This window comes from Chanos chanos, chromosome 10, assembly GCF_902362185.1.
Source record: "Chanos chanos chromosome 10, fChaCha1.1, whole genome shotgun sequence".
Taxonomy (NCBI): Eukaryota; Metazoa; Chordata; class Actinopteri; order Gonorynchiformes; family Chanidae; genus Chanos; species Chanos chanos.
In genome coordinates, this window is record NC_044504.1 from 684722 (window position 1) to 700000 (window position 15279).

General features: G+C 44.3%; 1 protein-coding gene across 1 annotated transcript in view; it reads right to left on the reverse strand.

Moving 5' to 3' along the window:
• Window positions 1-793: 793 nt before the first annotated feature.
• Window positions 794-15279, reverse strand: part of tlk1a (tousled-like kinase 1a) — a 44742-nt gene continuing 30256 nt past the window's right edge. The window contains exons 16-23 of the mRNA XM_030786102.1: window positions 13194-13275; window positions 10662-10753; window positions 9982-10071; window positions 9599-9768; window positions 8801-8936; window positions 2667-2778; window positions 2455-2562; window positions 794-2138 (exon numbers count right to left, since the gene is read on the reverse strand). Coding sequence (XP_030641962.1) covers window positions 1965-2138; window positions 2455-2562; window positions 2667-2778; window positions 8801-8936; window positions 9599-9768; window positions 9982-10071; window positions 10662-10753; window positions 13194-13275 — 964 coding nt within the window. The 3' untranslated portion in view covers window positions 794-1964. The remainder of the gene's footprint in view (window positions 2139-2454; window positions 2563-2666; window positions 2779-8800; window positions 8937-9598; window positions 9769-9981; window positions 10072-10661; window positions 10754-13193; window positions 13276-15279) is intronic.

The window sequence follows — 15279 nt, forward strand, 5'->3', positions numbered from 1 at the left end:
GTACTGCATGGATTTGATACATTCCACCCTCTTTTCAAAGCGCAGGCTAAGAGAGACTTTTGTCTATTTTGTAAATGACTTCAGTGTTGAATTATACTTTATTGGCTAACCACCTGTCTGCTTTTCCCCTCAGTAAATAAGCAGTCAGAAGCCATGCTGATGGACAGTATCTGGCCTGTTCATGTGAGTCTGCAGTTTACTACCTCTCTGCTTTATCAGGGAGTGTATGATACTGCCATAGGGCAGCCGTGGTCTAAAGGTTAGCGAACCAGGCTTGTGACCGGTGGGACCTACAGCTGTGTGCTTGACCCTACACACTTAACCCTACTGCTGCAAATGCTGTTCACTACTGGTGTGTTGGACGAGTTACATGCAGAGGACAAATTCATTATTCACAGTGTGTGATCATGGAGATTTACTTTTACATACTGTATGACATGCATCATATAGTATCCACTTCAGTGAAAACCACACACTAAACTGTAGTTCAGACAATCCAGAACTGATGGTGATTAAACCAAATGATATCAATTATGAAATCTGTTCCATTCTCTGCAGGGCACCTGTACACTTAATCATTGTACTTCCTCCCCTCCCACTTAACCCCGCCCCATGTAATGTGTGTCATTTTACCCTACGGCACTCTGGGAGGAGTTATAGCGTGGAACTGAATCATTCCTGTGTCACTGGTATTTCACTCCACACCTGTTCACATAATGTCACCGGTTTCTCACACAATCATGAATTTCCTGAAAGCACGAGACTTTTCTTTTTTCATCGCTCAGTCCCTCTGCTCTCTCCTCCTGGTTTTTATTATTATCTTTTATTCTTTTAACAGAACTGTACAATTTGTACCCAAAGTGATCATACAGCTTTTTTTTTTTTTAAAAAGAGCAACATCAAAAGCAGCAAAATGAAAACACTCCAGGAAAACTAAATTTACAAGAGAAATGGGCAGAAAAAAAAAGTTAAGTCTTTGTACAGAGGGATTCTGTTGAAATTTAGTATCTAATTATTACTGTCCTTTACAGTAAATATACATTGAATGAGTCTAGAACTGAATCTCTCTGAAGTTTCCTGCATAGGGCTCTGAACGAGTTTGTCTACATTTGGTTATTTTTGTGCATTCAAACATTAGTACACTGACTGGGAATACGTGACACTAGGAGTCACTGTGTAGTATGATTACATTCTCACGGCTAACTGTAGGGAAATTTTAACGCTAACACTTTGCTCCATAATTTATAACATTACCGCTGAATCAACAGTGAAATCAATGTACTTCTACAGAAACTATGCGTGTAGTTTCTTTAAGCAAACGCCTAATAGATAACTCCTCTGAACCCTGGCACAGACCATGCTCTGTCTGTCGAGACACTGGATTGGATGGTCTGTCTGTCGAGACACTGGATTGGATGGTCTGTTTGTTGAGACACTGGATTGGATGCTCTGTCTGTCGAGACACTGGATTGGATGGTCTGTTTGTTGAGACACTGGATTGGATGGTCTGTTTGTTGAGACACTGGATTGGATGGTCTGTTTGTTGAGACAATGGATTGGATGGTCTGTCTGTCGAGACACTGGATTGGATGGTCTCCTGTCCGTCAAAGGGAGCCATCTGCCCACAGGAAAGACACGAGTCATGTTTGAAGGTTGTGGAAAGCAGTGCTCCGTAAACTCTTCAAAAAGCTCGTTCCTCTGAACGCCATTTCAACACTGCTCTTCCACGGTTTTTCCACTCCTCTTTCTCCTCTGCCAGTTCACTCTCTAACTCCTACAATGCACTTGTTACAGCTGCTGCTGTAAGAACCTAACTCCGACTCCATCACTCTCAGATTCCACCTCCATAGTCATCCATTTCCCCTCCTCTGGCCAGCACCTCCTCTCCTTCACCACTGCCATTATGGGAGGATGTGCAGACATTGGGTCAGCGGAGCTGTCAGTCATTGAGTCAGTGCAGACTCTCAGTACGAGATGATGCTGGAGGGGGCAGGGCCTGATCCACCCGCCCCAGCCAACTGTAGGTTCCCTGTTGAACTGGACCTCCTCATATGTGGAAGCAAATACGCGTCGCTACCCAGCTGGTGCACGTCAAACCGGTCCTCCTTCCTGTAGGCTAGGCAGCGCCGGATAAAGGCCTGCAGACAGACACACAAACCTACGAATCAGATACGCTTTAATCCGCAGAGTGGAGCGAGCCCACAACAGTCATCCAGCCTACAGCTGGTTTCACCAACACAGATCACCTCTGTGACTGGACAAAATACAGTCGCTATGCTCATCTGTGTCAGTACTGCTCCTTCAACACTAGAGGTCACTATTGAGCCACGATTGCACATTTATCCACCCATTTTTCAAAACAAAAAAAAAAACCAACGTACCGTCTCAGCGACAGCCAAAAAGCTTCCTGAAGATAATCAGGGCTATAGTTTTAATAACTTCTCCATAACTCACCTTGGCCTCATTACTGGCGACAGGCTTGACGGGAAACTGGACCTCAGTGGCTTTGAGGATGGTGTTCTCCTGCAGAATGTCTTGTTGAGACTGATTATGGCCAAACGGCTGAGACAAACAGAGAGAGGAAAGTGCAGATTCTGTGAGTTTCCTTTTGAAAGACTCGTCGGGTTTGTGAAAAGTGTTTACTGGTACCAGGACCCCATGCTTACCTTCCTCCCATAGAGGCACTGGAAAAAGATCACACCCACTGACCACACGTCCACTTTATTAGAGATCTTCGGAGGCTCTTTCCCCACAACAAAACACTCCGGGGGCAGGTACCTGCACAGCGTTAAAAAGAAAAAGTCAAATTAAAAACACAGCTGTGTGCAACCAGTATTTTTGAATAAGGATGCAAGGTATGCTAGTCTGGAAAGTGTATCAAATATAGACAATAAGAATTAATAACACCTTATCCCAGGATATTTCTGTGGTCAAATATTTATATGTTGAGAGGATATAAATGAACAACGGCTTTTACATTGCTCTCCCGTCACGAGTCTCCTGTTTACTGACGCCATGTGGACTGGAGTGAAAGTTAAGCGTGTGACTCGTCTGTGAGCAACACTTTTCTTCAGCACTGTCATCTCTGCTCCCCAAGTCAGTTCTCCAACTCCATCACTGCATTAACGTTAGATACCAGCCTATCACAGTACTGACCATTCTCCAACTCCATCACTGCATTAACGTTAGATACCAGCCTATAACAGTATTGACCATTCTCCTACCCCATCACTGCATTAACGTTAGATACCAGCCTATCACAGTACTGACCATTCTCCAACTCCATCACTGCATTAACGTTAGATACCAGCCTATCACAGTACTGACCATTCTCCAACTCCATCACTGCATTAACGTTAGATACCAGCCTATCACAGTACTGACCATTCTCCAACTCCATCACTCTATTAACGTTAGATACCAGCCTATCACAGTACTGACCATTCTCCAACTCCATCACTGCATTAACGTTAGATACCAGGCTATAACAGTACTGACCATTCTCCTACCCTGCATTAACGTTAGATACCAGGCTATAACAGTATTGACCATTCTCCAACTCCATCACTGCATTAACGTTAGATACCAGCCTATCACAGTACTGACCATTCTCCTACCCCATCACTGCATTAACGTTAGATACCAGGCTATAACAGTACTGACCATTCTCCAACTCCATCACTGCATTAACGTTAGATACCAGGCTATCACAGTACTGACCATTCTCCTACCCCTTCACTGCATTAACGTTAGATACCAGGCTATAACAGTATTGACCATTCTCCAACTCCATCACTGCATTAACGTTAGATACCAGCCTATAACAGTATTGACCATTCTCCAACTCCATCACTGCATTAACGTTAGATACCAGCCTATCACAGTACTGACCATTCTCCTACCCCATCACTGCATTAACGTTAGATACCAGCCTATCACAGTATTGACCATTCTCCTACCCCATCACTGCATTAACGTTAGATACCAGGCTATCACAGTACTGACCATTCTCCAACTCCATCACTGCATTAACGTTAGATACCAGCCTATCACAGTACTGACCATTCTCCAACTCCATCACTGCATTAACGTTAGATACCAGGCTATCACAGTACTGACCATTCTCCAACTCCATCACTGCATTAACGTTAGATACCAGCCTATAACAGTGCTGACCATTCTCCAACTCCATCACTCTATTAACGTTAGATACCAGCCTATAACAGTGCTGACCATTCTCCAACTCCATCACTGCACTAACGTTAGATACCAGGCTATAACAGTACTGACCATTCTCCAACTCCATCACTGCACTAACGTTAGATACCAGGCTATAACAGTACTGACCATTCTCCAACTCCATCACTCTATTAACGTTAGATACCAGCCTATAACAGTACTGACCATTCTCCAACTCCATCACTGCATTAACGTTAGATACCAGCCTATCACAGTACTGACCATTCTCCTACCCCATCACTCTATTAACGTTAGATACCAGCCTATCACAGTACTGACCATTCTCCAACTCCATCACTGCATTAACGTTAGATACCAGGCTATAACAGTACTGACCATTCTCCTACCCCATCACTGCATTAACGTTAGATACCAGCCTATCACAGTACTGACCATTCTCCTACCCCATCACTCTATTAACGTTAGATACCAGCCTATCACAGTACTGACCATTCTCCAACTCCATCACTGCATTAACGTTAGATACCAGGCTATAACAGTACTGACCATTCTCCAACTCCATCACTGCATTAACGTTAGATACCAGCCTATCACAGTACTGACCATTCTCCAACTCCATCACTCTATTAACGTTAGATACCAGCCTATAACAGTACTGACCATTCTCCAACTCCATCACTCTATTAACGTTAGATACCAGCCTATCACAGTACTGACCATTCTCCAACTCCATCACTGCATTAACGTTAGATACCAGGCTATAACAGTACTGACCATTCTCCTACTCCATCACTCTATTAACGTTAGATACCAGCCTATAACAGTATTGACCATTCTCCAACTCCATCACTGCATTAACGTTAGATACCAGGCTATCACAGTACTGACCATTCTCCAACTCCATCACTCTATTAACGTTAGATACCAGCCTATCACAGTATTGACCATTCTCCAACTCCATCACTGCATTAACGTTAGATACCAGGCTATCACAGTACTGACCATTCTCCAACTCCATCACTCTATTAACGTTAGATACCAGCCTATAACAGTATTGACCATTCTCCAACTCCATCACTGCATTAACGTTAGATACCAGGCTATCACAGTACTGACCATTCTCCAACTCCATCACTCTATTAACGTTAGATACCAGCCTATCACAGTATTGACCATTCTCCAACTCCATCACTGCATTAACGTTAGGTACCAGCCTATCACAGTATTGACCATTCTCCTACCCCATCACTGTAGTAACGTTAGGTACCAGCCTATAACAGTATTGACCATTCTCCAACTCCATCACTGCATTAACGTTAGGTACCAGCCTATAACAGTATTGACCATTCTCCAACTCCATCACTGCATTAACGTTAGGTACCAGCCTATCACAGTATTGACCATTCTCCTACCCCATCACTGTAGTAACGTTAGGTACCAGCCTATAACAGTATTGACCATTCTCCAACTCCATCACTGCATTAACGTTAGGTACCAGCCTATCACAGTACTGACCATTCTCCAACTCCATCACTGCATTAACGTTAGATACCAGGCTATAACAGTACTGACCATTCTCCTACCCCATCACTCTATTAACGTTAGATACCAGGCTATAACAGTATTGACCATTCTCCAACTCCATCACTGCATTAACGTTAGATACCAGGCTATAACAGTACTGACCATTCTCCTACCCCATCACTGCATTAACGTTAGGTACCAGCCTATAACAGTATTGACCATTCTCCAACTCCATCACTGCATTAACGTTAGGTACCAGCCTATCACAGTATTGACCATTCTCCAACTCCATCACTGCATTAACGTTAGGTACCAGCCTATCACAGTATTGACCATTCTCCTACCCCATCACTGTAGTAACGTTAAGTACCAGGCTATAACTGTATTGACCATTCTCCAACTCCATCACTGCATTAACGTTAGGTACCAGGCTATAACAGTATTGACCATTCTCCAACTCCATCACTGCATTAACGTTAGATACCAGGCTATAACAGTACTGACCATTCTCCAACTCCATCACTGCATTAACGTTAGATACCAGGCTATAACAGTACTGACCATTCTCCAACTCCATCACTCTATTAACGTTAGATACCAGGCTATAACAGTACTGACCATTCTCCAACTCCATCACTGCATTAACGTTAGATACCAGCCTATAACAGTATTGACCATTCTCCAACTCCATCACTGCATTAACGTTAGATACCAGCCTATAACAGTATTGACCATTCTCCAACTCCATCACTGCATTAACGTTAGGTACCAGCCTATCACAGTACTGACCATTCTCCAACTCCATCACTGCATTAACGTTAGATACCAGGCTATAACAGTACTGACCATTCTCCTACCCCATCACTCTATTAACGTTAGATACCAGGCTATAACAGTATTGACCATTCTCCAACTCCATCACTGCATTAACGTTAGATACCAGGCTATAACAGTACTGACCATTCTCCTACCCCATCACTGCATTAACGTTAGGTACCAGCCTATAACAGTATTGACCATTCTCCAACTCCATCACTGCATTAACGTTAGGTACCAGCCTATCACAGTATTGACCATTCTCCAACTCCATCACTGCATTAACGTTAGGTACCAGCCTATCACAGTATTGACCATTCTCCTACCCCATCACTGTAGTAACGTTAAGTACCAGGCTATAACTGTATTGACCATTCTCCAACTCCATCACTGCATTAACGTTAGGTACCAGGCTATAACAGTATTGACCATTCTCCAACTCCATCACTGCATTAACGTTAGATACCAGGCTATAACAGTACTGACCATTCTCCAACTCCATCACTGCATTAACGTTAGATACCAGGCTATAACAGTACTGACCATTCTCCAACTCCATCACTCTATTAACGTTAGATACCAGGCTATAACAGTACTGACCATTCTCCAACTCCATCACTGCATTAACGTTAGATACCAGCCTATAACAGTATTGACCATTCTCCAACTCCATCACTGCATTAACGTTAGATACCAGCCTATAACAGTATTGACCATTCTCCAACTCCATCACTGCATTAACGTTAGGTACCAGCCTATCACAGTATTGACCATTCTCCTACCCCATCACTGTAGTAACGTTAAGTACCAGGCTATAACTGTATTGACCATTCTCCAACTCCATCACTGCATTAACGTTAGGTACCAGGCTATAACAGTATTGACCATTCTCCAACTCCATCACTGCATTAACGTTAGATACCAGGCTATAACAGTACTGACCATTCTCCAACTCCATCACTGCATTAACGTTAGATACCAGGCTATAACAGTACTGACCATTCTCCAACTCCATCACTCTATTAACGTTAGATACCAGGCTATAACAGTACTGACCATTCTCCAACTCCATCACTGCATTAACGTTAGATACCAGCCTATAACAGTATTGACCATTCTCCAACTCCATCACTGCATTAACGTTAGATACCAGCCTATAACAGTATTGACCATTCTCCAACTCCATCACTGCATTAACGTTAGGTACCAGCCTATCACAGTATTGACCATTCTCCAACTCCATCACTGTAGTAACGTTAAGTACCAGCCTATCACAGTATTGACCATTCTCCAACTCCATCACTGCATTAACGTTAGGTACCAGCCTATCACAGTATTGACCATTCTCCTACCCCATCACTGTAGTAACGTTAAGTACCAGGCTATAACAGTTTGTCTCTGCTGAATAACAGGTAGGTCTGAATGACCAAATATCTCCGCTCCTTGCACTGCTCTGTCATCATATGCAGTTAAATGAAACACATCAGGCTGGAGAGAACATCTGTCAACATCAGCACAGAGAGAAGTTTTGCTGAGCTTTTGAACTGCTTGGCCTGGTATCCATCACAGACAAAATGGTGTCATGAAAACATTATTTTTGATAAACCAAAACTCCGCTAGTATAATCCAGGCAAACTTTCAGATCTTTTTTTTCTTTCTTCGAGAGCAGGATGCTGAGTCCCTCAGGCGGCGAGCTAATAGAAAAAGCCCTACATCACCGAAATACCACCGTCAGTCTCAGACCACATCACCGAAATACCACCGTGAGTCATAGACCACATCACCGAAATACCACCGTGAGTCATAGACCACATCACCGAAATACCACCGTGAGTCATAGACCACATCACCGAAATACCACCGTCAGTCACAGACCACATCACCGAAATACCACCGTGAGTCATAGACCACATCACCGAAATACCACCGTCAGTCACAGACCACATCACCGAAATACCACCGTCAGTCATAGACCACATCACCGAAATACCACCGTCAGTCATAGACCACATCACCAAAATACCACCGTCAGTCATAGACCACATCACCGAAATACCACCGACAGTCATAGACCACATCACCAAAATACCACCGTCAGTCACAGACCACATCACCGAAATACCACCGTCAGTCATAGACCACATCACCGAAATACCACCGTCAGTCACAGACCACATTAGCAAAATACTCGTTGTGTCCACGGATCAGACCAGTACACTGATGTGTTCGCTGGTCAGACCAGTACGCCGACGGCTCTCACCAGTATGTGCCAGCTCCCTGTGACGTCAGGTCCATCCCGTCCACGCCGTAGTTGTCATCATCCATTATTTTGGACAAACCGAAGTCAGTGATTTTAATCTCCCCACATGCCGTGCCGTCCACCAACAGAATGTTACCTACACAGAGCAGAGACGTCGTCATCATCATCATCATCATCATCATTCACACACAGCAGAGACCCCCGTGGCTGACAGTGGGAACCTAAACACTGCCACGTCCTGTTGTTTGGACTCTACAAATGGTGCTGTGTGTGTGTGTGTGTGTGTGTGTGTGCGCGAGAGTGTGTGTGTGTGTGTGTGTGCATTGGGGGAGGGGGTGTGTGGTTCTACAGATTATTTCCAGAATGCCTGCTGCGGTAGAATGCAAAGTGAACAGGCAGGACAGAACAGGACCTAATGTAGAGCTTAATTAGGGTTAATGTAGTCTTTGTGTGGACACAGGACCTAATGTAGAGCTTAATTAGGGTTAATGTAGTCTGAGTAGACACAGGGCCTAATGTAGTGCTTAATTAGGGCTAACTTAGTCTTCACAGAGAAACAGCCAGGTTTCATTATTAGTGTAACACTATGAGACAGACACACACCATACTTTCACTTTCAAATGACCAATCCATTACAACTTGATCTGCAATGAAGTCAACATCGCCCTCCAAGAGGGTCTGGAACCTTACTAACCCAACATATACCTAAACTTCAGTCAACCTATACTAAAACATACACTTTACACATCGGGGGAAGATTAGGAGGGTGTGTATGTGCATGTGTGTGTGAGCTCTAACCTGGTTTAAGGTCGTAGTGTATGATTGGTGGTTTAATCTCGTTCAGGTAGCGTAGAGCGTTAACTATTTGCATGACGATGGAGCGCGCCTCTTTTTCTGACATCAGCTTGTGCTGTTTCAAGTAGAAATCCAGGTCATTGCCTTCACAGTATTCCAGGACTGTACAGAACCTGCACCATGAAACACACAACACACACACACACATTAAAGGCAAAAAGACTGGGATGCATGACTGGTTTCATGGAATCAGTCCAATCTGCTCTAGGTTTATGAATGATGACATCAGAGCCTATTCTGACACTTGAGAATAGGTGTTATTGATAAATACAGATGTAATTATATAAGGGGGAAGATATGGCGGTCGTTTTAGTGTGCTGACTCACGTGTCTGTGTCCAGTGAGAAATAGTCATACAGTTTGACGATGCGTGGATGGTCCAGCTGCTTGTGTATTCTGTATTCTCGGCAGGCGTGTCTGTGATGGGGACAGAGTTACCGTGAGCTACAAGACAAACGCATCACTGACTGACGTCAGTGCTTCACACGACATGCACAATACCAATCCTACTCACATTTCACATAATCCCAGAATACCAATCCTACTCACATTTTATATTTTTCATAATCCCAGAATACCAATCCTACTCACATTTCACATTTTTCATAATCCCTGAATACCAATCCTACTCACATTTTATATTTTTCATAATCCCTGAATACCAATCCTACTCACATTTCACATTTTTCATAATCCCAGAATACCAATCCTACTCATATTTCTCACTTATCGCAAACACATTCCACTCAGCTTTACCTGCATTCACAAATCTGAGGGTATTTTAAAAACCAGTTACGAAACTCTGTGTTCATCCTGATAACATAAAGAAACATGACCACTGAAAGATCACAGTGACTGACTTAACAGTGACTCGCTGATTAATAATGAAATACTGATTCATTTACTGATCATAATTACTTAATTAGTGGTCTTATGACTGAGGTCCAGATTGATACACTGATCATACTGATTCATTGATTGATTGATTTGGTCACAAGGTGGCGTACTTGTGGTAATTCTCTTTCTTCTCTTCTCTCCAGTTCTTGTTGAGTTGGTGGATTTTCACAGCAGCATAACGTTGTTCAATCAAGTCAAACGCCTTCAACAAAGAAAACACAGTGTCGTTACCATCAGCAAAGACACAGCACACACAGCGCTCTCTGTACTGGTCACGTCCGTTCATCTTTGTCCGATCACTAACCGTTTGTGAGAAGGCAATACTGTCATTCATTAGTGTTAATTAGTGTTTAATATTGTTCCACCCTGTTTACGGTGAGTCAGGCAGCTGAAGTTGGCCCCGGTGTGCTCCAGGTCTGAATGGACTTGCCCTGTTCGGTCCAGCCATCCAGCGAAGACCACTCGCCTCCTGTCACTCTACTTAAACTGTGGTGCTTTAGGCCTTTGGGCTGTGTCGTGCTTTTAAAAGTGGCTGATTTATTTAGTTGTATTTACTGAGACATAGTGAAGCCAGTGTAGAGAGGCCCGGTTGTGGACAGTGGGCTCTGAGCCATGTCTCAGATGGTACTGTACTCCACCCATATGTAGTATGCTTGTATAGTCTGGTAATCAGCCAATCAGATTTCTGCTTGACTGACATCCACTCTGTCTCAGCTTGTCTGCAGAGAGATTGTGTCAGACTAGAGCAAGACAATCAAATGAGTCAGTCTAGCTACAGGCTTTCACTGAGCCAGGACGGAGAGACATCATTCTCCCTCTCTCCTGCACTGCTACAAAACCGATGATATTATTTAAATCCATGCTGCAGATACCGATACCATGGGCCAGATTTACACCAACAACCAATAATATTTCACTAAGAACTCAAAACAACAGGGTCGAATTTGACTGTGCAGAAAAAAAAATAAAATGCACAAGCAAACAGTTTCTTCTCTTAGAGTGATCTGCTCAGGATGATGTAAGAACTGGTAACAGCCGCAGCCTGGCTGGTTCCTCTCCCTGACGTTTCCCTTCGACAAAGGGCCTGTCCGTGCGATACTCTTCTTTCACTCTACCCACATCTCTGGAGCATTTAATGACTGCATCAACACAACCCAAGTAACCAGGGATATCAATTCTGAGTCATTCATGATCGGCCTTACAGAGAGATGGGTCCCTTGTGTAGGTAATCCTGAACCCTCTTCCTACCCATCACTGATTCCCTTTATACCCAATGTTAAAATGTTTTCTGACCTCACCTCCACGGTTCTCTCCTCATTACTCTAAACTGATACTCCCATAAGCCATTCCAGTGTTAAATTCCTTTATCCAAACATCTCCTGATTCACTCTGCCCAGGGGCCTTGGCTGTTTGGCTGATGGAGGTATTCAGCCCAGGGGCCTTGGCTGTTTGGCTGATGGAGGTATTCAGCCCAGGGTCATCAGTGCACAGGGCAGGAGAGAGGAGATATCCACTTCACATATTGATCTGACTCACTTTACGTGCCTTCTCTGTACAGAGGGCAGCCAAGGTGACCACACTCCAATCTAAAATTAACACTCATCTCCAACCTCCATCCTACACCCTCTCCACTTCACATCCCAGCCTCGTCCTCTCTCACTGCAGAGGATGACTCTTCACAAACTACTTTTAGATGAAGGTCTGCAAAACTCAGGTATGTCAGCCGTGAGCCAAAGATGACGCCTGTTCACACTCTGGCTGTGATACAGTCATTACGGGCCTCCTGTCTGTCTGTCTGGCTGTGTTACAGTCATTACAGGCCCTGTCTGTCTGTCTGTCTGTCTGTGTTACAGTCAATACAGGCCCTGTCTGTCTGTCTGTGTTACAGTCAATACAGGCCCTGTCTGTCTGTCTGTCTGTGTGTTTGTGTTACAGTCATTACGGGCCGTCTGTCTGTCTGGCTGTGTTACAGTCAATACAGGCCCTGTCTGTCCGTCTGTCTGGCTGTGTTACAGTCAATACAGGCCCTGTCTGTCCGTCTGTCTGGCTGTGTTACAGTCAATACAGGCCCTGTCTGTCCGTCTGTCTGTCTCTGTCACAGTCATTACGGGCCGTCTGCCCGTCTGTCTGTCTGTGTTACAGTCAATACAGGCCCTGTCTGTCTGTCTGGCTGTGTTACAGTCATTACCCAGGGCCTCTGCTCCGGTCCAGCACTGGTACCATAAGTTTTCTCCGTAAATGAAACCCACCCACTGGAGCTGCCTTGGAGTTCCTTCACTAAACGCGCTACTTCACTCAGGAGGGTCAGTGTTTCTACACACTCTGAAAAGCCACTTTTTAAAATCATACTTTGGCTTAAGTCACACATAACATGTACAGCTCTTCTATCGGTGATATTGTGTTTGTCATGCTGTAGTGAATTTTTGCTTTATTATGCACTGTATTACTTCACTATGTTTCCCGTCAGTAATAACACAGAACAGCTAAAGTTTGTTTTGTTTTTCCTACAATCAATTTTGCCCATGGACACCCCAGTTCATGAAGTTTTACTGATTAACGAAGCTCTCTTCTGAGGCTTGTTGGAACGGGTCAGTCTGCCTGTGAGATAAACGTAGATGTGTTGTAGTGGACGTGTTTTGTACCTTGTAAACTTCACTGAAGCCTCCTCTTCCCAGCAGGTGTAACAGTAAATACCGCTCGTTCAGAGTGGGGTGATCTTTGAACCTATGAGAGAACCACAGCACAGTGAGTAACAGCCAACAGACACTAATGCCTGTCAGTAATGTCAAAACAAGGTTTTAACAAACGGGGTTTCAGGACACGCCACAGCTGCAGTGAGCTTTGGTTTGTTGTACATTTGATACCTGTGTGAATATTTTTACATTCTGCACCAAATGAAACTGCACTTTTTTTTTTTTTTTAATGAAAAATTGTATTAAGGGTGTAACGGTACACGTGTTCGTGCCGAACCCTCGCGGTACGGACGTCATGGTTCGGTGAATGCATTCGTACAGGACTGGTGAACACACTGTGTGAGTCTCTCATAGCTGGTCTGTTCTCTTCTCTCTAAGATTTGGGATCAGATTGTGGTGCAAACATATGATGACATAACTTTTCAAGGACCTTATGTCCTTGTTTATGGGTATACTGTAGTAAAAAGTAAACCACATTTAATAATAAATGGCAATGCTGGCTGTCAATAGCCTATGATTGGCTACATGCTGCTGTAGGCGGCCAGGTGCAGTTGTGACACTTCAGTACTTTTTTCCCGTTGCACCAAACTCATACCGAACCGTGATGTCCAAACCGTGGTGTGTGTGACCCCTGTGTACCGTGACCCCTGTGTACCGTGACCGCTGTGTACCGTGACCCCTGTGTACCGTGACCCCTGTGTACCGTGACCCCTGTGTACCGTGACTCCTGTGTACCGTGACCGCTGTGTATCGTGACCCCTGTGTACCGTGACTCCTGTGTACCGTGACTCCTGTGTACCGTGACTCCTGTGTACCGTGACCCCTGTGTACCGTGACCTGTGTACCGTGACTCCTGTGTACCCTGACCCCTGTGTACCGTGACCGCTGTGTACCGTGACTCCTGTGTACCGTGACTGCTGTGTACCGTGACTCCTGTGTACCGTGACTCCTGTGTACCGTGACTCCTGTGTACCGTGACCCCTGTGTACCGTGACCGCTGTGTACCGTGACTCCTGTGTACCGTGACTCCTGTGTACCGTGACTCCTGTGTACCGTGACTCCTGTGTACCGTGACTGCTGTATGCCCCGAGTTTGTTTTAGTATCTTCCATGTTCAGTGCAGTGGTTTCATGTGGGTAGTGATGTCACTTGAGTCTTTTATCCTTCATTAACTCATAAGTCACAGCCTTCAACCAAAACCATCAGCTGTCCTAAGTGACTGAAACCCATAACCCCATCATCTCGCCTACAAACTAAACGCTGATTTCAGTACATAATAAACCTGCTACTGTTAACAATAACAAAAAAACAGATATATAAATGAACACTGCGTAACGATCTTGTGATAATGTGACAAAACGCTAAGCACATACGGTCCTCGTCACACACAACCCAAACGGGCCGTTTATTATGGGCTGTCCAGTGGCATCATCAGTGACGGTGAGAAGAGGAGACCAGCAGAGACACTTGACTCTACACTTGAAACGTGTTGTCATTTTCAAGAACATGCACTGTGTGTTTTTATGACGGGACCCTGGGAAAGCAGACTGTCTCTACCCATAAGCCTCAGCGGCATCAGCACGCCCAGTGTCGTGTGCATCTCTCCTCACAGTGTTGTTTATTCTTAACATATTCATCCCTGAACACACTGTCCCACACGACGGTTATGACACAACCGAGACTGAGATTAACAGAATTTCACACTGGCTCCATGACTATTAGTCCCATGGGTATACATGTCTATATTCTTTTCATTGAAACAGCACTAACTCTCTGATCTTATGGTAAAAGTTCAGCAAACGCTCACGGCACATCACACTAATACGAGATGGTCCAATCTCAGGACAGACTCCATACACGTATACAGAGACACTGAGTACCAGTGGTTAAATCCACCGAAATTATGAAATCTAACACAGTGCACATGTTCCACAGTCTGCTGCTGTTTAGTCTCATACATCCACACACAGTGACTGTTTAATCTGATACATCCACATGCAGTGTCTGTTGTTTAGTCTGATACATCCACATGCAGT